This window comes from Camelus ferus, chromosome 4, assembly GCF_009834535.1.
Source record: "Camelus ferus isolate YT-003-E chromosome 4, BCGSAC_Cfer_1.0, whole genome shotgun sequence".
NCBI classification, from domain to species: domain Eukaryota; kingdom Metazoa; phylum Chordata; class Mammalia; order Artiodactyla; family Camelidae; genus Camelus; species Camelus ferus.
Window position 1 is genome coordinate 20,877,457 of NC_045699.1, and position 21,191 is coordinate 20,898,647.

The 21,191-nt window shown below is 38.3% G+C and overlaps 1 protein-coding gene across 20 annotated transcripts in view; it reads left to right on the forward strand.

Moving 5' to 3' along the window:
- The window catches only part of BNC2 (basonuclin 2), a 410,528-nt gene that overhangs the window by 133,849 nt on the left and 255,488 nt on the right, over positions 1–21,191 (forward strand). For 2 of the 20 annotated variants that reach the window (XM_032477645.1, XM_032477649.1), the window contains exon 1: positions 12,013–12,405. The exons of 17 other annotated variants lie outside the window; for them this stretch is intronic. In XM_032477645.1, coding sequence (XP_032333536.1) covers positions 12,403–12,405 — 3 coding nt within the window. In that variant the 5' untranslated portion in view covers positions 12,013–12,402. Of the gene's footprint in view, positions 1–12,012; positions 12,406–12,824; positions 12,902–21,191 lie in introns of those variants that run through there. One more of the 20 variants, XM_032477658.1, reaches the window with a different exon arrangement.

Below are 21,191 nucleotides of genomic sequence, written 5' to 3' on the forward strand. Positions count from 1 at the left end.
ACAGCCTGTGGTGAGATTAGAGTAATGAAAATGAAGTGTTAATCTGTTGATAGCAAGCACATCTCATACCCTGCTTCCTGGGCCACATTCATGCGTGTATAATATATTCCAGGTTTTCTCATGACCAGAGAAGCTTGGATGTTTGTTATATTAAAAACACCCTTTTGGTAAAAGGGAGAAGTTGGTAATTTTCACTTGTGCAAATAGTTGTTTTTAATAATTTCTTAACCAACTGCCGCCTGCCTTCTGAGTATGCTGATGACTGTTCCGTATGTGCCAGTATTCCTGTATTTTTTATTTCTCTTTTTTCTTTTCTTTTCTCTTCCTTTTTTTCTCTTTCCTTTCCTTCCCTTTCTTTTCCTCCTTTCCTTCCTTTCTTTTCTTCTTTTTTTATGCAGAATGTTGAAATAAGCCTCAACATAAGCCTAGTTTCAGAGACTCTTCTAGAAATCAGTGATTAGTAGAAGGAAGGAGTTAAGTGAACGTAGTACCTTAATCCCCACAGAATACAGGCTAAGTGATATTGAACATTCATTATCTCATGCTTTATTTTTTCATCTTAAAATTGTAAAGTGCAAACAAAAATAACCAAGTCAGGAGTCTCCTGGAACTGCTTTATGTATTCACAGTCAGCTGCCATGATGAGAACCTGGGAGAACAGATTAAAGCTTTGGATGGGAATTAACTTTTTTTTTGATAAGATTCCCCCTTTTAAAATGTTACAGTAGATAAATCAATATGAATGTGGTGAATTATACTTTTCCTAGAACTCTTGTTTTACTTTTTGTTTTTTTCACTATTTTACTCTAATATTTGAGAAATTTAAAATTTTGTTCTAAAGCAGCACACAAAGAAAAAAGAGAGTAAGTTTAGTCTTAGATTATACCAAGATGTTTTAAAGAAAATGTGAACGTTTACATGGATGCTATCCCAAAGGATCATCTCTTTAAGAAGCACCTTAAGAGATGGTTTCACAAGAAGTATAAAAGGGGTGGGAAGAGGTAAATTAATAATTGTGTTCCAGGTGTCTGCTTCTAATTGCTCAAATTTCAAACATAATGGATATTAAGGAAAAATGCTTCCCAGAAGGAATATATCACATTGTTGTTCAGATATCGGGTCTAAGACTATATTTAAGCTCATACTCACAGCATTTTATCTTCCTCCTATTCAACAGGGAGTTAAGGAATACAGTATGATCATTATGATTTTCTGAACTGTTTACTTACAGTTGTTCAAGTTGTTAAGATTCAAGAGAATTTGGGGACTAAGATCTGATTGTGAAGTAAATTTGGCATGTGTTTAAGGGTTACTTTCTTAAGGTGAAAATGGAAGAAAAACACTTCTCTCTTAGGAAGGAAACACCTAATTAAAAAATAATCTTTGAAGAATATGAGCCAATGATGAAACATAATTTGCAAACACTCTGCTAAAGTTGATTTATAGTTTATCCTTGTCAGTAAGTTGGAATATGGCTGGTCATAGCCTGTGTAGGGCATTCTGAACTGTATGGTACATCAGAGGTAGCCTGTTGATATCACTGGATGCAGTGGAAAGATACTCTTTCCTCTGCTAAATAGGGGATTCCTAATTTGTTTGTAAAATCCATTAATAGGTAGAAATACTGTGTTGTGGTTGATTGGAACTAGTGAAACAAAAAATTTTCTTGCACTTGCTTGCAGTTAAAAGGCATTTAAATAGATGTGCACAGTGACTTCGTCACAGACATCTGCTTTTAGGTAGTAATTTTAAAGAAATATGCTATGACTTTTAGGGTCATTTGAACCTACCATCATACCTATTTATATAAATATAAATGTCAGATTGCGGCATACGTGTGGAGCCAGGAAAGATGAGTATTTATTGTGATAATATTTATGCATCCTAAATGTTGACTTCTAAAATTTACCTTGAGGATGTATTCTATTTTCATATTAGGGTCAGTTTTCACTTAAGTAGCTGATCGTTCTAGAAAGGAAGTGCAGAAGTGTTAACATGTGAAGGAACAAAATGGATGTAGATCTGAAAAATAGTTTGATCTAAGCATCTTTTCTGGGCTGCAGAGAGGAATGTGGTTGATTGAAAACCAGTGTAAATGTTGAACCACTGTGTAAGACCAGACCACTGTTTTGGGATTTGCTTTAAAACTTTTTAATTATGGAATGGAGTTTCTTTTTCTTTGCACTTAATATTTGATCGAACAACTATTTTGAAATAAAATCTACCCACTGTTTTACGTTGTGTAAGCCTCAACTTTCTAAACTCTCTTTGGAGCAGAATGACATTTTAAAGATTCACAGTTGCCCAAAAGGGCCATGAGGATGTAAGGTAAATTAAGCAAGTGGGTGAGTTTCATGGGGACTATGGTGGACCAGAAGGCTCTGTGTCAACCACAGTGAGGTAGGAGCTCCCTTGCCTCAGCCAACTGTTACCAGGTGGGGATGCAAGCCGTGTTGTGAGATATTCCTCTTCTTTTATTAATGGGAAGCCAGAAATCCAGTTTTTTTTTTAAATGTGAAATCTTCTGATTTTTAAATCTTGGCAACCTTTTCAAATATTTTTTCAAGTGTGTGGTCCAAACAAAACTCATCTGTAGGCTATATTCAGCCTACTGGCTGCCAGATAGAAACCTCTGTTTTAGATAATATTTTAATGGGTGAAGATAATAGTTTCATTGCATGTGAGCATTCATCTTGGGAATTCCCCACTGGGATGAACCAAATTCTTCATTCTTTTTTCCCAATTAAAAAAAAAGTTCGGTAAATATATTTCTCGTGCTGATAGTTGTGATGTATGGCTTTTCTTTGTATGATCCACATATAAAGGAAAATCAAACGTGAGCAGAAAAAAATAGTCAAAGGATTTTAATAAAGGTAGAAAAGTAAAAATTTTAGAATTCTAGGGACAGAAGGGGAGATTTCTAAATTCTGAAAAAAATCTCATGATTTGTGTCAGTCACTGATGTAGATGAAAAGCTGAATTCAACATAAAAAGCTTTTCATCTCACCTTTAAAAAGTAGATTGTTGGCCCTGAATCTTTGTGGGATTGCTGTAATTTACCAGGCAATTGATTATGATGTCACAGGGAGGAGATGGACCACAAGGGGGAAACTTCCCCATACTAATTTGTTCAAGGCCAGTATTTTATACAAGCTTCAATAAAACATCATTTATATTGTATAGGACAAGGTTTTCAATGTCTATCTAAAATTTTTGAAGGGGCTTTAAAAGAAATACTCTATTCATAATTAAAATTCTCCAGACAAATCAGATAGCAACATTTTCAACAGAACAGGTAATTAATCGGTTTGAATTTCAAATTGAAGGTCATTCTGTTATTGATTTCTGTGGGAACAGGAAACAAGAACATCTTGTTAAAGTGATCTGCCAATAGGGCCTCGGTGTGCCTAGGTTCTGCCTAGGGTCTTGTTGAACAGCCTCACTGGACAGTGTCAGACACCAATCAGAAGGGAGTCATCTCTGATGTAAACATAACAAGCTGTCGGTTTGCTTCTGAAACAGCAGAGAAGAGCTGAGTTAGAGGAAAGACCAGAGATGAACTGTTCTAGAGGAAGTCAGGTAGTTCAGCTCAAGTGACTGGTGCAGCTTGTTACACAGCAGCTGTAAGTGTGTCGGAATGATGCTGGTGTGCCACGTTCCGGAGGTTCAGTGTCAGCTCACCCTGTGACTTACCATGTTCAGAAACCTTTCTACTGGGAATCAGTTGAAATATCTTTAATACCGAGGAGGGAAGCACTGCTGTAAAGAGGGTGCTTTGCTGGTGAAGAATGGATGATAAAAGAATATACCCTTTTAGATGCTCTTAATTTTTTATAAAATAACAATTGCGCCTTGTATTTGAGAAATCGTTTTATTGTCCCACGTGCCAGGCTATCTTAAAGCAGTCATTTCTCTCTCTGCTGTGTTTATGCTTTTTGAGAACGGTGTGCTGGGAAGGTGGCGTGGACTAAGTGGGTGGCATACGCTATGCCTTTACAAACCGGAATGAGTATTTTAATTTTAGCTGTGCTAAACAAGTTGGCAACTTAATGCAGCTTATTTTTATGCTTCAAAGTAAAATTTTTAATAAAGAAGAAAGGGGGAGGAGCCTTCCATTCTGAATACCCTGGAGGTGTTAATGCAGTTCTTTCCAAGTTGACATAGTTTTGTGTAGGCACGACAGTGGCACCAACCGTCTACGTTAAGCCTTAACATTCCGCGGAGCCATTTCAAGTTTATTATGAGCTTCAAAACCTGTTCCTCCCTAAGAGAATATCAAGTTTAAGCATGTCACTTTGCCATAGTCACAGTTAACTTTCTTAAACCCAAAAGTACCTTTCTGGAGTCAAAAGACTGACTTTGATAGGTGATCCTTGAAGTTTTCCAGTCCAGCGCAGAGTCATTTCTCTTGATTATTGCCCTCCTGAATTGTCGATCCATCCTGTTAGCAGTGGTTGGAAACTACCCCAAATAACTTATTTGGCAGGACTCCTCCCAGTTTGTTTAAAGCTCTAAGATGATGTCGACATTCTTTTTCAGCTTTATTCCTAGAGCTGAAATCACTGATCCCTTGTTCCCAATTCCCAGTTGGATATTCATTGCAGTTTTTAGAGATGTAAGGGGTTGGGGTTGGGGAGGTGAGGAAATGCTGATGTTGTCCTGATACCCAGGAGTTTCCCCACCACAGAAGGCTACGCTTTGGGAAAGAACGTGGGGGCTGCCCAGATCTCTTGTTAGGGAAAGGAATTCTCCATTTCCTGAATGTGAAATGCCTACCCTTTTGGAGGCTCCTGGTCTTTAGTTCCTACCTAATAAATGCCCCCCCCCCCCACCTTGCATCTCAGATGGAACTTGACGGACTAGTCAGCATTGCAAAGGTCACCCTAAAGCTACTGGCAGAATACACTGCCCTTTGTTGCTCAGTGATTATAGTGCTGCCATGGCAGTTAACTGGATGTATTTGACTGAGTTCCGTTTCCAGAATACCCAATTATCTATTTATTTCTTTTACACACCTAATAGAATGCCCATTCCCAAGCTGTCTCAAGTATATTTGCAAAAGGAATCTTAACGATACTTGAAATATCAGCGCTTTGGCCACTGGTGGGATAATAGGTGCAGAGTGTGTGTCCATTGCATTGTTTTGCTTCAGTGAAAAATACTTCAAAATTATTCTCATCTTTTAGGGTTTTCATATTATCCCGAAATGATAATGTTCCAACAAATTAGAAAATCAAGTGTTCCAAAAAGTTTCCTAATGTTACAGCTTATTTTCTGTCAGTGCAGCAATCATGTTATGAATTGACTTTTTTATGGGAAAAAACCCCTTTTAAAGCTTCATTGCCTTTCTTGTTATTTCCCACGAATATGAAAGGTGGAAAGAGCTTTTCTGGTTTTAAGTTATAACTTCATTTTAAACAAAGTGCAAAAGTGGGTTTCACCCTATGTTGTATATTTTAATTTACTTCACAGTTTTCCTACTGAAATATTACTTTTTTTTAATAGTAATTATATTCACAGTTTTGGAGGAATAACAAATAAGATCAAACTGCTTATTTGAGGCAGGGGAACTACACTTGAGATAGTTTGTATATGCATGCTTATGTGGATTTTGTGACCCCAGCACAGTCTTGATATGCTTTCTGGTGCACAGGTAGCATCTCACCTTAGCCCTCATTTAAATAGAAATGAGTAAGGGGGGTGGTATAGCTCAATGGTAGAGTACATGCTTAGCATGTATGAGGCCCTGGTACCTCCACTAAGAAATTAAATAAATAAACTTGGTCTCCTCCCCCCCAAATAAACAAACATGTAAATAAATAAATTTTAAAAAATAAAATAAAATGAGTAAAGATCCCAAGTGCTAAGGTACTAGTAACTAGTTATTTTCACTTATGCACATACTTGGACTACTTTCTCGAATGTGTGATTTGCCTCATACTCTTTCTTCCCCTAGTTCTGTTTGGTCCTAATCGGATTGGTTGAGCAGTTTAGGCATTGAAAATTACTTTCTCTTTGGTTTCAAAATGAGTAAGTGAAGACTCAGAGAAATCTTTTTAATTTACCTTTTAATATCTTTGAATAGAGCAAATTCTGTCCTACCTCCCTTTCATGCATCAATCACTTGTTTCTTTTTGAGCAAGATTAGCACACATAAAGCAGAATATATTTCCTCTCTCTCCAAAATAATAGAATGAAGTCAGGGTTCAGATAATTTTTGTGGCAATAATTCAGCAACCAAAGGGACTAAATAGAATGATTTAAAATAGAACAGTTAGCATAAAGTTCAGATATTGAACAATATTTGAAAACAAAGTAGAGGGACAGTTTGGTGTTGTAGGTTCTTAGGACCTTAACCTTTGTTGAAAGGACTCTTTTTCTCTAACCTAGAGGTATGTTTATCTTAGAGTGATAATCATTTCATGCTGTTCATTTTTTTTTTTTTCTGGTTGACCCATTCTCCAGACTTTTTAAAAAAAACTTTTTTAAGTGGATGTAAATTCCATTTTAATTAGACTAGTGCCATCTAATACTGCAACCAGCCAGGAATGGAAGAAACATGCTGGAAGTTAATGCAACCCAAATCAACCATAGCCAGATAATTCCCCTGATCTTTGTAACAACCCCCTTCCCCACCTCCACAATTAAATGACCTTGTTGTTCTGGAGTTTCAACAAGACATTTAAGGTTCATTTTTAAAAATGATCATCCTTTCCAGGATTCTTTGCTCTTTCATTTCTCTTTCTTTCCCTTGCCCCACAGCTGTCACTGGTGCAGGAGAAGGATTGGGGGGAGGGGAAGAGGAGGAAGCCCTGTTCAAATCGTGTCACGTAGCACTAATTCATCTGCTCTCATTAGAGGGAGCGAGGGACAGCAGTGATGGCCAAGAGCTGCACTCCACACATGACACGCGAACAGTTTGGGGAATAGAAAATTGCTTTCTCAGGAAGCCCAGCCAATTAAGGACTTGACCATATTGAATGTCAAGTGTTAATTTAGGTTTTTCTTCATTTTCCCAGTAGTAATGCGGGTCCTGTGATGAGCAAATACATGTCAAGTAAAAGTTGATTGCATGAAGGACCCTGGTATTATATGTCACTGACAAGTCACAAATGTACTGAAGTCTTTTAACCCCTTAGGTGAGTGTGGTGGGGGAGGGGAAAGGGAGAATGGGATTAATGTTACCATAATGATAAGAATAGATAGTTTACCAGGGGGTAGCTGGGATGGGACAGACAGTAATGGTAATTCATGCAAAAACCAGGGACAGGACAAATCTTACTCTCAGGGCATAGAAGCCCTTGAAATGCATACAGTGTGATTCTTTGCCATTGCAAACACACTACTCAGAATATATATATAAAATATATATAATCCTAAGATTATCTGAAAAGGGAAAGTAATGCACTCTATGGCCTTGACCTCAGAAATTCCTTATTACCTCCTTTGAAAGAAATAAAACATTCATTAAAATCATCATACTGTTTTGGACATTTTAACCTTTTGGCTCAGTGCCACTGTAAAATTTCTGCCTACCTATTTACTTACAATTTCAGTTTCTAATCAAATACTCATTTTAAAAAGTAACTGTAATTCTTTGTAGAAGAAAAGATGCAACACACGAGATTGAAAGAATGTTTGTTTTCTGTGTTATCTCTGGAAGGTGGTGTTTAGCCAATAGAAACTGATAGAAGGTCCATCATTGTCTTTCGTCTCTTTTGGTGCCCAGTGGTAGAAGGGAAGAGATGCAAGCTTTAGTGAGTGAGGTAACTCTACCTTTTCTTAAATTAAATGTTGAACGTTGCCCATGATGTAAAGCATCTCATTTCCATTCATCAGCATTCATTTACATATGAATGTCCCCCAAGTATGGGAATGTCTGTTTCTGTTGCGATTGTACAAGTAGCAAATAAAAATAGCCCCACGGTTTAAAGTACTGCTGCGTGTAGTTTAAACAGTTTTAAATGAAACTCTGAGCAGTTACTCACTATCTGGTCATTTTTTTCCCTTTATATGTGTAAATCACTGTTCCTCTTCATATCTTTGAAGCTGTCATCTTAATTAAAATACTTTCTTGAAACTTACTCTCTTCCATTTAGTCCAAAATTTTAACACACTTGCCTTTGTGTATTGACAGTGCTTGCACTTGGAAAACCAGTCTGATAATGCTTTAATTTTGGCAGCAAAAAAAATACTAACAGTCTTTCTCTCCCTCAGGTTAGGAACTGTGCTATCATTATCTTAAAAGTTGTCTAAATTTACATGAAGGAACAATTAGGGAACAGTTCCAAGAATATGATGTTTAATAAAATGTTTTTCTGAAGAAAGAAACATTAGGCTCCTGAATGCTGGGATGTAATATCAGTTCTTCAACATCTTCCCTCCCAGTCTCAAAACTAACCAAATAAAATAAGCTTTGCCCTCCCTTCCCTTCCGATGTTGATAAGGTCTGTCTGTGGAACCCAGTGGCCTGGCTGGAGTACTGTATAATTACAGTCCAATTGTCAGCAGCTTCTTTTCCGCTGGGTGTGCTGAGAGACTGAAGTAAGTTTCCGTAGAGTAAATTCTGATGATGGCAGCTAGGGTTGCTGATTCAAGTTATTCCTTTTCTTCTCTGTCACTTTTGACGGATGGCACCTAATGCAATCAACCACAGGCCAAGAAAGCCTTTCCTTTGGTCGCGTTAGTAACTGGACCAGGAGGAGTTCCCCTCCTCCCTTGACCTCGCCTTCAGATGCTCACTTCTTCCTGCCACCCCCACAGACACTTCAGCCCAAAAGGGAAGGCGAAAGGAACCACACTGCTACCCAGAACAGGCTCTTCCGAAACATCCATTTCCCAGTGGTGCCGCTGGAGCTGCCTCCCTTGGCATGCGTTTTTGATAAATTTAAGAAGTCAAATCGCTGACACAGATAGATAATCCAAGTGTATAGGGTGAAGAGTTATAAATTAACACATTATTCCCTCTTAATGTGAAATACTTGAGAATGCATTTTCTCAGTCCCCTGACATCTACCCAGTGAGGGCTCGCATTGTACTTTTCAAGTGGCATTGATTTGTTAAAGCGCTGAATTAGCATCTCCGGCCAGCTGCTGGATCCACTGTTGTGTCGCGGGGCTCCACCACCTCCCCTCTCCCCTGCCATCTCTTTTTTCCTTCAGTCTTCCCTTTCTTGGCTCCCCTTTTCCATTTCTCTCCTCCCTATTTCATTCTTAATTTCTCTCTCACCGCCTTCTTTCCTGTTGTTTGTGTTTCTTGCAGTCTGGTTTCATCCTTCTCCATCTCTTTCCTTGTCCTTCCTTCACTCTTACCTATACTCTTCCTTTCCCATCTCATCTCCTTGCCTCTGAGGGTTGCCCTCGCTCAGGTTTAGAATCTGTTTGGGGGGCGGGGGGGGGGCAGTCAGTAGTAGTGGTGGTTGATTTAGCCAAGCCTATAGCTCCAAGTAGACTCTTGTTGAGAATAGATTAACCTATTTGTGTTTGTGCTCCTTGGAATAGGAGTTGGTGAGAAACTTCTCACCTATTTTGCTTTTTAGAAATTAAAGGTAACTGACAAAACTTTAAAACTTGTATTTCTGAATGCCATTTAACGTAGTAAAATTTTCTTTTGGTTAAAGGAAAATGAAAATCACTGATGCTTATCACAGATTTGATCATACACATGTACCCACCAGCATGTTTATATTTCTGCAAAACTTTTAGATTTTCGCAACTTTCTGAAATTCTGTACACTTGTTGATACAACTTTCTGTTCTAGCAGGCTCTGTAGTGTTCTGATCGCACTTACTGTATTGGTCCTGTTTCATTTAAAAAAATATGACTTCATGATGAATCACTGTACCAGTATATTAGGACTATAAAATTGGTTGATAGCCTTTTTGTTTTTCTTTAAAGAAATAAAGGACGGGTGATTCCTTCTTTTTAGTGATGTATCTCCAAGTTCCAGAGGTCTTCAGAGGAACCGCATCAGAGACCTTTATTCTTTTCTTTCTCTGGATGTTTGTCAGAGATACTTTGGAATCACTGTTGATTAATTTGACAGTAGCAAAAAAGTATACCTGACTGAATTTAAATAGAAGTTATCCTCTAATTTTAATCTCATGGCTTTAAGTAGTTCTGTCTGTAATTTTACTAGGTTTCCCCCGGTAACATCAAAATTGGAATTTCAATATACATTGATAGTAAGTCAGATTACTTGAAAAAAAATCACATCTTTGTTGCTGTGTTTTATATAGATTAAAATGGCAGTTTGATTTCAGCATTTAAATTTTGAAATAGGATTATTTCTTATTGGTTTTGATAATCTTGCTTCTTTGTTTTGTTGATTTCCCACTGCCTGTTCCTCAAGTCAATCCTTTTTTAAAAAAAGAAATTAATTGCTGTCCTCCTAGCTAGAATTAGCATGGTTTGGCTAAGGTGAAGGGATTAGAATGAATTTTCAAGGCATGATAATGTCTGTTTAAAGGAAAGAAGGAAAAAAGTCTTTTAACAAAGGCTTAAGACTAATTCCAGTTACTAAGGAGACAAAAATTACGCTAAGGAAGACAATTTGACTATTTTACATGTGCATGTTAACCTGCTTAGAGATCGTCATTTTGTATTTTAGGGTATTCTCTTAGATGAAGTAAGATGTTCTTCAGTTGTTACTGAGAAGGGGACGTGGCCTCACTCTAGGAGATTAATGCTGGAGCGTCTTCTGCCTTTCTCGGGGATAATCATAGCTCACCTGGCTGTAGTTCAGGGTCAGGGCCAGGAGGGACTGGCTGCTTTTTAGAACTGCCTGTTACTAAAGTAGAGGAGGAATAAGAAGACAAAATAGTAGAGCAAGGTTGAAAGTGAAAGTGCCCCATATGAAAATAGTTAGTGATCAGAAAAGGAAAAAAATTATGAGAAAAGGAAAAAAATCTGGCAGGCATACTTTAGTTGTGGGAGAGAAGCCGAGAATAAAGAAAAAGATTTTTTTGGGGGGGTGCAAAATTATGGTATCTTGTAACTTCAAAATAAATAAAAATGAATACTGTGTGGTCAGCTAAAAGGGCCAAACTGGCATCCCAGCAAAGTTAAAAATTAATTAAAACATTTAAAAGCTTTTAATGTGGTTTTAATTTTTCATTTGTACACATATTTTTCCTTGTCCCTTAGTTTGTCACTTACATTCCCTGGAAGGCAGAAAACTCTGCACAAGTAATAAATCAATGCATTTAGGGTTAGAAAAAAAATCTCATTTGTTGCTTGTTTGTTGTGTGATGGTACCTTAGCCACATGAAATGGTTAAGTGTGGAGGTTTCAGAGTTCAACACCTTTGAGCTTTTCTCTAACATTCTCTGGAGAAATCAAAATTACTTCTGTTTTTGTACTTTGTAAGTCTAAATTAAATGTCACTTATATGCAGAGGAACTGGCAGCTTTGATAAGTAGTCCCCAAAGCAAGCCAGTTTGTCAGTAATCATAACCCAATTATGAATGCAAATGCAAAGTTTGTTTTTTAAAAGGCCTAAAACAAACAAAGGAAAAAGAAAAACAGACCACTCTCCTGCACAAGGAAAAAGCCTCCCCGCGCTTACATGTAAGACCTTCAATAGTAGCAGTAATAATAAGAAGGAAGCTTTGGCATTGGCCCAAGTCCCGTGGAGAGGGAGCAGCACATGGCCTGCACAGCGTGCGGCCCTGCAGAAGTTCCAGAGTGACACATGCATCACAAGCCGGTCACAATGCGAGGGGTCAGGGGTCACGTTCAAGAGCAGGGTGTTGCTGGACGAGGCTGAGGAAGCCGAGGGGGCCCCTCGGTGCGCTGTGTGTGGGTCTGTGTCCTCCTTTCCCGTCAACGCTGGCCCAGCAAAGCCAAAAAAGCGGTTCCTTGGCAGGGTTTAATGGCAGGATGATGTAGTCTGTTGTGACTAGTGCATTCCTTTCAGGTTAAACTAGGGAAATGGCATTGTGTTAAAATTCCAAGTCGCATGAATGTTTTATTGCCACAGTGCCTTTAGCCCTCTAGGGGAGTATGTGGCGGCGGGTGGGGGTGGGGGGACTCAGAGACTCAGGAACTATCAGAAGAACACTTCCCTTGGAAAATTTTACCCACCCGCGTGAAGCTGATTTGCTGTGATGGTCACTTAGACGGGTTTCGCTTTTTCCTAAACTGTGGCTGTTTAAAGCCTTTTGCAGTCCGGACAATTAACAGCTGAAGGAAATATGACAAGACACACGCAAAGAGGTTGGGAGATAGAGAGAAAGAATGCACCAAGAAGGAGCTGAGCTGCCTTCTTGTGTAAACGGCCCGAGGAGGGCCCCTGCCCGCCGGGTCCCTGTCCCCCCCGCCCCGGGCTGGGCTTTGCTGTCTGCCTGAAGGCCAGGAGCGATCTGTTAACCTTGCACCACTGAGCGGGAGGCCGCTACAGCTCATGGTACTGTATGTTACCACTGCTACTCCCTCATTCCTTCTCCCTGGCTGCTTTGTGGGAGGGTGTGTGTTTTAACCTTTTCTCAGTAATAACGGTTTATATTAGTCAGAGGGATACAGTTTTGGAATGCAGAAGGTCCGAGTTTAAAACAAAACAAACTTAAGTATGGCACCGTGTGGGCCCCCCTCCCCCCGCGTTTAGAAGGGCAGAACTGGACCATTGTATTCAGTTACAGCCAGAAGTTTCCAGTGTGATTTAAAATCAGGAATTCTGGAAATAGGGCAGTTGGAGAGATGCAGGTCACCTGGGCTCTAGGGCTTGTAAAGGGACTTGGTTGTGAAACCACGTGAGCGTCTTCAGGGTTTTAGGATATTTCCAGGTTTCGCAGTTGTCTGAGAAAAATCCATTTTGCAGATTGCCCCGACCCCTGTCCCTCTCCGGGAAAACTCTAGCCTTCTGCTTCATTGTTCCATTTGTTGGAGGCTTACATATACTGAGGGTGCGTACGATTTGAATTTGGTTGTAATTGTGCATATTACATGGAACAGTCAGGATTGCTTTGTGATTTGGTCTGACTCAAGTTAATTTATAACAGATTAAAATGTGGATGTATGGAATGGTCTTCTGATTTTGCATTGTGACTTTATAAAATATTCATGTGTATGATTTTTTTGATGAATAGGAGAAATATAGCTTATGCTGCCTGAGCTTACCTAAGTAAAGATACGTCATAGTTTGAATTTTAGTTTTGAATCGCCTATTTCTCTTCACTTTCAAACCGTAATACTTTCTTTGATTTCATGTTCTTGTGATGCGTCAATTTTTCATCCTTAATAATGCATGTATATACATACGTAGAGTTCGGGGGTGTGTGTGTGCCTGGGTGTACGTGCACACTTTGATAACTACCAAATGCATGCAAGGAAAAACTTTTTACAGTTGTTAAGCTAAGAGAGTTTTCCATTGATAAGTTATTTTTAAAAATATTATGTAACAGAAATTTAACTCAAGAACATACCACAAAAAAGTAAACTACGAGTGGGTCTGTGTGCCCTGTTTATGGAGTATTTGGTGCATGATTTATGTATTTCTGTAAAATGAAGGTTTTGTCAAGATAGACCTCCTAAGTTTAATCTGATTAGTGCTGTCCGTAGATGGTTTATTATTTATAAACAGATACATTCACATTGTTTATGGGAGGTCTTAAACCAACAAGCAGTCAACTCTATAGCAAATATCAACATTTATGTGTGGACTTGGCACTTCAAATTTCAGATGAATTCATTAGATATTTTCCCTTACATTCTAGAGAATACTCACTTTAAGAATTCTTTTTACTCTGTTTGATATAATAAAGTGATCATGGAAGTTTTCTTTTAATGATTTTTGTTTTTAGTTCCAAATTTTAAAAATGCACTTTTCAGAGGAATACTAAATTTACTTTGTGCTGGATTTTTTTTTTTTTTTTTTGTCCTTACAGCTAATTTCAAAATTAAGTTTTTTTTCCTAAATAGTGGAAAAACTCATTAACAGTGCCAAATTAAGGGGAAAAAAATCTGTTGTGTACATTTAGATTATCTAAAAAAAACTTTTATCCTGATCATGGAAGCAGTTTTTGATTATAAAAAGGATATTGTGGTTGTATTCAACTCTTTCCAATTTATTAAAATTTTCACTTGATAATCCAAGAGGGAAAAGAGTGGAAATGCTCCTATATCATGTCTCCTTAATATGAAGATTAAGTTTGATTTAGGATTTTTTTCCTCAAAAAAATCAAACTCCCTTTAAAATACTAATACTTGTTCTTTCAGCATTTTTTTCTTCCCATTGTAGAGGATGTTAGTGTTTGGTGTTGCAGAACTCTGGCGGGGGTGGGGGAGTGTGGGAGAGTCCAAGGGTTGGTACTGGGTTCAGATTGTGATGTTGCCACTTATTAGTCTTGTGACCTTGGGTGAGTCATTTTATCCCTAGCCTTTATTTTCTTCAGTTTTAAAATGGGGAGAACACTTAGCTTGAGACTTTGTCAGGAAGATAAATGAGACAAGCCCCATGAAGCTCAGGCACAGAGTAGGTGTTCAGTAAACTGTAGATCCTATTCTTTGAGCTTACCCTTGGGAAGCTTCAGTTTTTGGAAACAGGGGAAGAAATTTCAATAAAATGTTTTCCAGTTATCTATAGGAAAGGAAATATTAGACCTTGGCAGAGAGCTTTCCTTCTTTCCTTTTTTTTCCCCGGAATCTCCTGTGTCATCCATTAGTCTTATGTTTTTTTTACCACTCTGCAAAATTCTCACTGGAATGGCCTTCCTGCATGTCAGAGTGATGCTCTTATTTCTGAGATATCAGTGAAGGCTAACGATAGACTAGAGGCAAAGTTGGCAAGTGCTGCTGAGCTCTGTTTGCTTTTGACTCATCAGTTCTAATCATTTGCTTGAATCGAAACCTCCTGTTTTATTATACTCATTATCATTAACACTTGATAGTAAAGCTAGAGGTTCGATTATACAGGTACCCGGGGCCTCTACCTGTGGCTTTGTGTGTATTCCCATGTATTTGTGGACTTAAGGTTGCACTATAGTGAATAGTGTTTAAATAGAATAGTAGCAAGTAACATGCATGTCTATCTGGGCAACATTTTATCTTCATGTATGGTCTTCTACAATGCCTGAAGTGTAGTTAAGGGCTTGGGAACTATTTATTGAGCAAAATGTGCTTCTTTTATTGTTTTTTAATCCTGGATTATGGTTTTATCAAAAGTAATTGTGTTCTCATGTGTAGTACATTATTATTGTCAGAGATGGTCTTTGATTAGCATTGTTATTTTGCCTAACATCTAGTTTCTTTTAGCCAACACTAGTTTGAACGTACTGCATCTTAAGATCTAAAATAAATATTTGCCTTAGCGTTTACTTTCACCTGTTACTAAGAGCAAAAGAATGAGGATTAAAAACTAACCATTTCATTGCTACCTTGTAGCTCACACAATGTGCTAGGGGTGGTACCCACTTTATCTTACTCAGTTATTGCAGAAGCATTCAGGGCAGGTATGATTATTTTCATTGTACAGATGCGGAAATGAAGGGCGAAGATCTGTATCCAGCAAGTTTGACCCGAAAGTCTGCTTTTTCCTCTACCATATTCTTCATTCTGTAACTTAAGCCAGCCATTAAAAGAAAAAAATAAGTTATTGAACCCATCATTTTTGTTTTTCCTTTCAAATTAAATTTTATAAAGAAGCCAATATGCAGAACTGATAAAAATCAGAGCTGCCCTGGATAAAAACCGTATAGCCACAGAGCCCTATCTTATAAACTTTTATTAGGGATCCGTGGAATACCCGCTTCGAAAACCAGTCTAATGCCTCTACACCCCACAAAAAGGAGGGGTAGCAAAACCTCAGTTTCCCAATCTGAGAGTTAAGGGACTTCTTTATTATCTTGAGGTGGAGGTGCAGTTACGGGAAATTTACAGGAAACCCTGATCTCTGCATAATTTTAGAAGAAAATATATCTAAGAGAAAAATAGTGTGGGGTAAATACCAACGTGAAAAAATTAGTTATATCATTGTACAGCATTTTACATGTTAATTTTCAGGGCACAAATTTTGTTTCATCCATACTGGTCAGATAGTTTTACTGTGAGAAAAATCATAAAATACCAAGTCATAGTTTTATGTTTAACTAGAGTCTGTATCTACAAATGTATACAGACTATTTCAGTTTGACAATATGAAGAAGTTTTTGTGCTCTGTGTAATGGTATGGCAAATCTGTAGAGGATATATTCATATCATATGCATATATGAATAAATGCAAGGATGAAGAATGTGGGTAGATTTAACTCTGAGAAAATAATGTTAAAAAAACACTATTTTAAATAAATTGCTTTTAAAATAAATTGATTGACATGGTAATTTTGTAGTATTTTTATAAACCAGGAATTTAAAATTTTTTCATCTGCTAAATTTGTATTGGGATTTTATATAGTCCTTCAGTAGAAATAAATTTTTCTTTTTCTGATCATAGGTGGAAGAGTCTAGGCTTTCAAGCCAGGTACTTTGTGACTTTGCAATCTCAATTATTTCATTTATAAAATGAGGGTTAGAAATGATGCCTCTGAAGTCTGGCACAGAGAAGGTGAGCTGTGTTGGTTGTTATTAGCAATTTCTTCTTTTGTTCCTGTTGTTAGTTTGCAAGCCTCGTGCACTGTTCACTTATCTCTTTATCAGTGGTGGTACTGGGTTCTTAATAATTGTACCATGTACACCCTTAGCCTTTTCAGTTGCTGGTGTAAAAAATACTTATGCCAATCTTGCAGAAGCTTACTTCTGTTGAAGAAAATGAATGGAGAAAAATCTCCCCTTTCTTACTCTTAACTGAGAGTCAGTCATTGAGCAGCACAATTCTAAAATCTTATGTGGCTTTTGGGTACTTTATGAACCTTTTTATGGAAACCTGGAAGCAAGACACTGATTGAATTAATACATTTCTGTCAAGGGACTGTTCTGTTAACCTCTCTTCTTCCTCCTAACCCATGTATGTTTTTGTGAGGGACTTTTCTCGTCCAGTAAGGAGGTTGCCATCTAGAGTGGGGTTACCAGTTCTAGATAGGCAGGTTATTGGTAAATCTAAGAGCCTTTCTGTCTTTAAAACAAAGGAAAAGGAAAATTAGAAATGGTAACAACCAAACCAAAAACCTACCTAAACAAAAAATTACAAAAAAACTCTTTACTTTCTGAAGAACCCAGTGCTTTTTATAAAATGCAAAATCTGAACTTTACACACTGACTTTAATTTTTTTAAATCTTAAACTTTTTTTTTTAAAAACAGCTTTTATGAAGGGTATGTATTCAGTGTAAAGATCTCATTAAGAAAACTACAAAGAAAGTAGTAAACACTATCTGAAAGGCTGCCACCAAGGAACCATTTTATTAATATCTTTTTAGTCACCTTTATTTATGTGTACATATGGATGTATGGGTAGATGGTTGTTACAGAAATGAATTACAGATATGTGACTTCCTTTTTTTAAGTCAACCATGTCATAGATATCTTGCCATATCTAAATAAAGATGCTCATCATAAATTTTAATGGAATCTTAGTATATCATTGTACCATAATTTACTTAATGAGTTCTTGGTTTGTGGACGTTGAGGTTGTCGTTGAGGTTGTCATCAGCTCTTTTCTTTTACAGAGTGGGGCTTCAATACCAGCATTCTAGTTTGCTCTTGTATTCTTATTTATTAAAGGTGAATTCTTGAAAGTGATGTTCTTGGGGAAACAGGGATAATTTTGTATAGTTTAAAACAGTGGTTGGTAAATCTTTTCTATAAAGGGTAGATAGTAAATATTTTAGATAGCCCTATGCTTGCTGTAGCAGCTATTCAGTTCTGTCTTTATAGCCACATACAGCTGCAGAGTATGTATATAAAGGGATAGGCAAGCTGTATTTCAGTAAAGCTTTATTTATAAAATTAGGTGGCAGGGTAGCATTTGGCTCACAGGCTGTAGTTGCCTCCTCTTGGCTTGAAACAAAGGAGGAGAAAACTGATTAGGGATGGAAATTGACCTCCAGTTGTCTGTAAGCTGCTTTCATGGTATCTTAGAAATGTCTTCTTGTCTCAGAGCAGTATAATGTGTTGATTACTTTGTTTCCAGGTATATGGCAATCAGTACCTTTTAAAAGAGCTTATTATATGAGGTTTTCATACCTTCCTCTACTCTGAAGCCTAGTAAATTTTAAACTAAGAGGCTATATATGCCGGTATGTATTTTACCATTTTATACTTCAAATTTCAGCATATGTTGATAATTTGTAGGGCAGAGAAAGACCTGTAAAACTTACGTTGTAAAGATGTACATTTTCTCATCTGTAGATTGCTTTGATGGAGTAAGATTCTGGACGTATCCTGAAGTAAGCTGGAAGGAAAGTAAGCTTGAGAAGTATCATTTCAGCTGAAATACACAACGGATCAACGGGGTGACATTGAATTAGTTCCTGAACCTTCACAGGCTAAATTATACTCAGAAGACTGCTCTGTGCATAAATAGTAACCTCCTTGCATCTTGAATTTTTATAAAATAGGAATTATTGGCCCCTAATTGCCTTAAGGGTATTTGTTGAGGATCAGGTAGAATAATGATAGAGTTAAAAAATCACTCTGTAACATTGGGTCACTGGTGCCACTGTGAATTTTAAGAGATTTATTTGCTATTTATTTTGCATGCATCTGTTGAGTATCTGCTGTGTGTAAAGCAGTGTGGTAGGGGCTACAGGGGAATACAAAGAGAAATAAGTTTTAGTGCTTGCCTCTAAAGAGAAAAAACATGTCATGTATTTAATGTTGTGTAGTGCTGAGGGCCCTGTGGGTGGTAGAACACTGGGGAGGAGATCTCTTCCGCCTGGGGTATCAGGAGACTTTGTAGAAGTAGTGGAAACCTGAAATAGGAAGGTGTTCAAAAGTATAGTGCAGGAGAAGGTATTCCAAAAAGAGCTGTGTGAGAACTATGTCAAATTAGGAAAGCCTGAAGCAGTAAGCAAGAACCATTCAGGAGTCTAATTAGGCTGTCTGGTAAGTATTTGTCATGGAGGAGGAGGAGAGAGAAGCTGGAGAGGCAGAGTAGAGCCAGGTTTAGGGGCCTGGAAGGAACTCTTAATTGGTAATTTGTGGAGAACTGTAAACATCAGCTAGGAGAGTGTGTGTGACAGTTGGTGGGGTGGAATATGGCCTTGGTGGGTGAGTGTGGAAGGAAAAATTGGGATTATCAATCACTTAAGCATTATGGCAAACGTCTGAGCATGCTCTTGTTAGAAATGATCTAGAAGATGAGAAATGTTCTGGAAGGTGTGTGGGAGGACAGCTGAGGGGATTGGAAGGGAGAACTGGACAGGCTTTCAGAATTTACTGGGTTTGGAAGATAAGGAGAAGGCTTTTAATCGTGATCTTTGGACCTGAGTCTTTGTTAATAGGATTATGGTGATAACCTTGTGCGCCACCCCCCACTCCCTCCCAAAAAAGGCAGAGTCAGGGTAGAGTTGTAGTAAAGAAAGGATAGCAGTAAACCCACACACTTTGCTTGTTTAGCAAGAGGTATTAACTGGACACTTGGACATTTCTATTGGGAGCTTGAAAGTGGAGGCTAAAAATTCACAGGAGAGGTAAGGAGTAGGAGTTGGGGAGTGTTGTTCTCAAACAGGTGATGGATGAAACCAGGGAGGAGCATCATGTAACTAAAGGGAAAGCATGTAGAGAGGAAATGGTGTTATATAGCGTTTCTTAGGTAAGTCATTGACGTAAATAGCTTTATATTTGAGGCTACTAATGCCAAAAACATACAAAATGGGAAACCGTGTAATCAATTCTAAAGCATTCTGTTGTCTACTAAGCCTTTTTTAGATTTTAAAGTCACTAGATTTCAGACGTATGTTCAGTTTGAAAAAACACCTTAAAGATCTCCAAGGAAAATACAAGGAAGCCCCTTTTACTTTATTTTCTCACCACTTCCTGAGACCTTCAGTAACAAAAAGATGCCATTGGTGGGAGAGGTTTACATTCACTTTTGACCTCTCTGGTGCAGCTTTTCATCTTCCCTGGATCTCACCCCAGTTGATGGGGGTTGGGGGGGGGTCTTACATAGAAATCAACTTGGTGTGCTCTTGTGCGTTTTCTCTTTTTAGTCTGGGGTCCTTGGCAGGTTTGGAGGGGGAATTGTGCAGTGCACAGTATGACTTAGGTTTGGGTTGGGCAAGTTTTTACTTTGTGGAACAGCAGGGGCGAATCTGCCTTCATTTCTTTTCTTACCGTTACCCGTGTTTAAATTTGCATGCAAAGAGGAGCACGTTGCTTTATTGATCTCAGGTGCGCTGCTCTGTGCGCTTTGGCAGCAGGGCGAAGGCTGCCCTGGCTCTCCTGTTGACGGCACTGGGAGTCCCTCTGGTCTGCTGGTACCCCGATTTGTGGCGTCTCACTCTTCACAGTAAGTCTAAGCCATGACAGATGGGGCGTGGGGCTAGTCCAGAGAAATCTACCTCTCTAGACGACCACTGTGCGTTAAATCTAGTTTAAGTGCTCATTGTATTTTATCTCTTAAACCATGTATGGCAACTTAAACTTTTTTTTCCCCCCATAACAGGCTTGGTGTAGGTTCAATGAATAATATGAAGATGTTGAGTTTAGAGGGCAGGGGTGGATATTTGTTCTCTCACTGGCTGTTGTGGGACACACGCCTCCATCATATTTTACTCCTCACACTCTTTGTTCTGCTCTCTCATGTACACCTTTTTCAATCACCCTTTTCTCCGAGTTGTGAAATTAGGGAGGAAAATAAAAAACCTTTTGATTCATCTCATTTGGTGCCCCTGATGAGGTAAGGTTAAGTGGACTGCACTTGTTTTCCCCTAAAGTAAGCTCCTCTCTTTAAAAAAAAAAAAAAGAAAAAATGCCCCCTGCCTCAGAAAAGCATTCACTAGTTGGGTGATCGTGACTTGAAAGTCTTCTCTTCCGCCTCAGTGGAGATAGTTAAATTCATCTTCATTCTTAATTGCTGGAAAACCAGGGAGAGAAGCTGAGTGGAGCAAACCAGGGGCTGAGTTCAAGGTGATGTGGGTCATTTTGAACTGCTTTTTAGTTTCAGTCCTAAAGTCATATCTGTCCCTGAATTATGTCCTGGTAGGGTTTGCAGCATAACATGGAGTTCCTGTGCCGCTGCTCCCGACGTGGCTTACTCACCTGGGCTTATCTCTCAAGCGTCTCCTTTCCTGCTGTTCCGTCTCCTTCACAGAGTGAGGTTT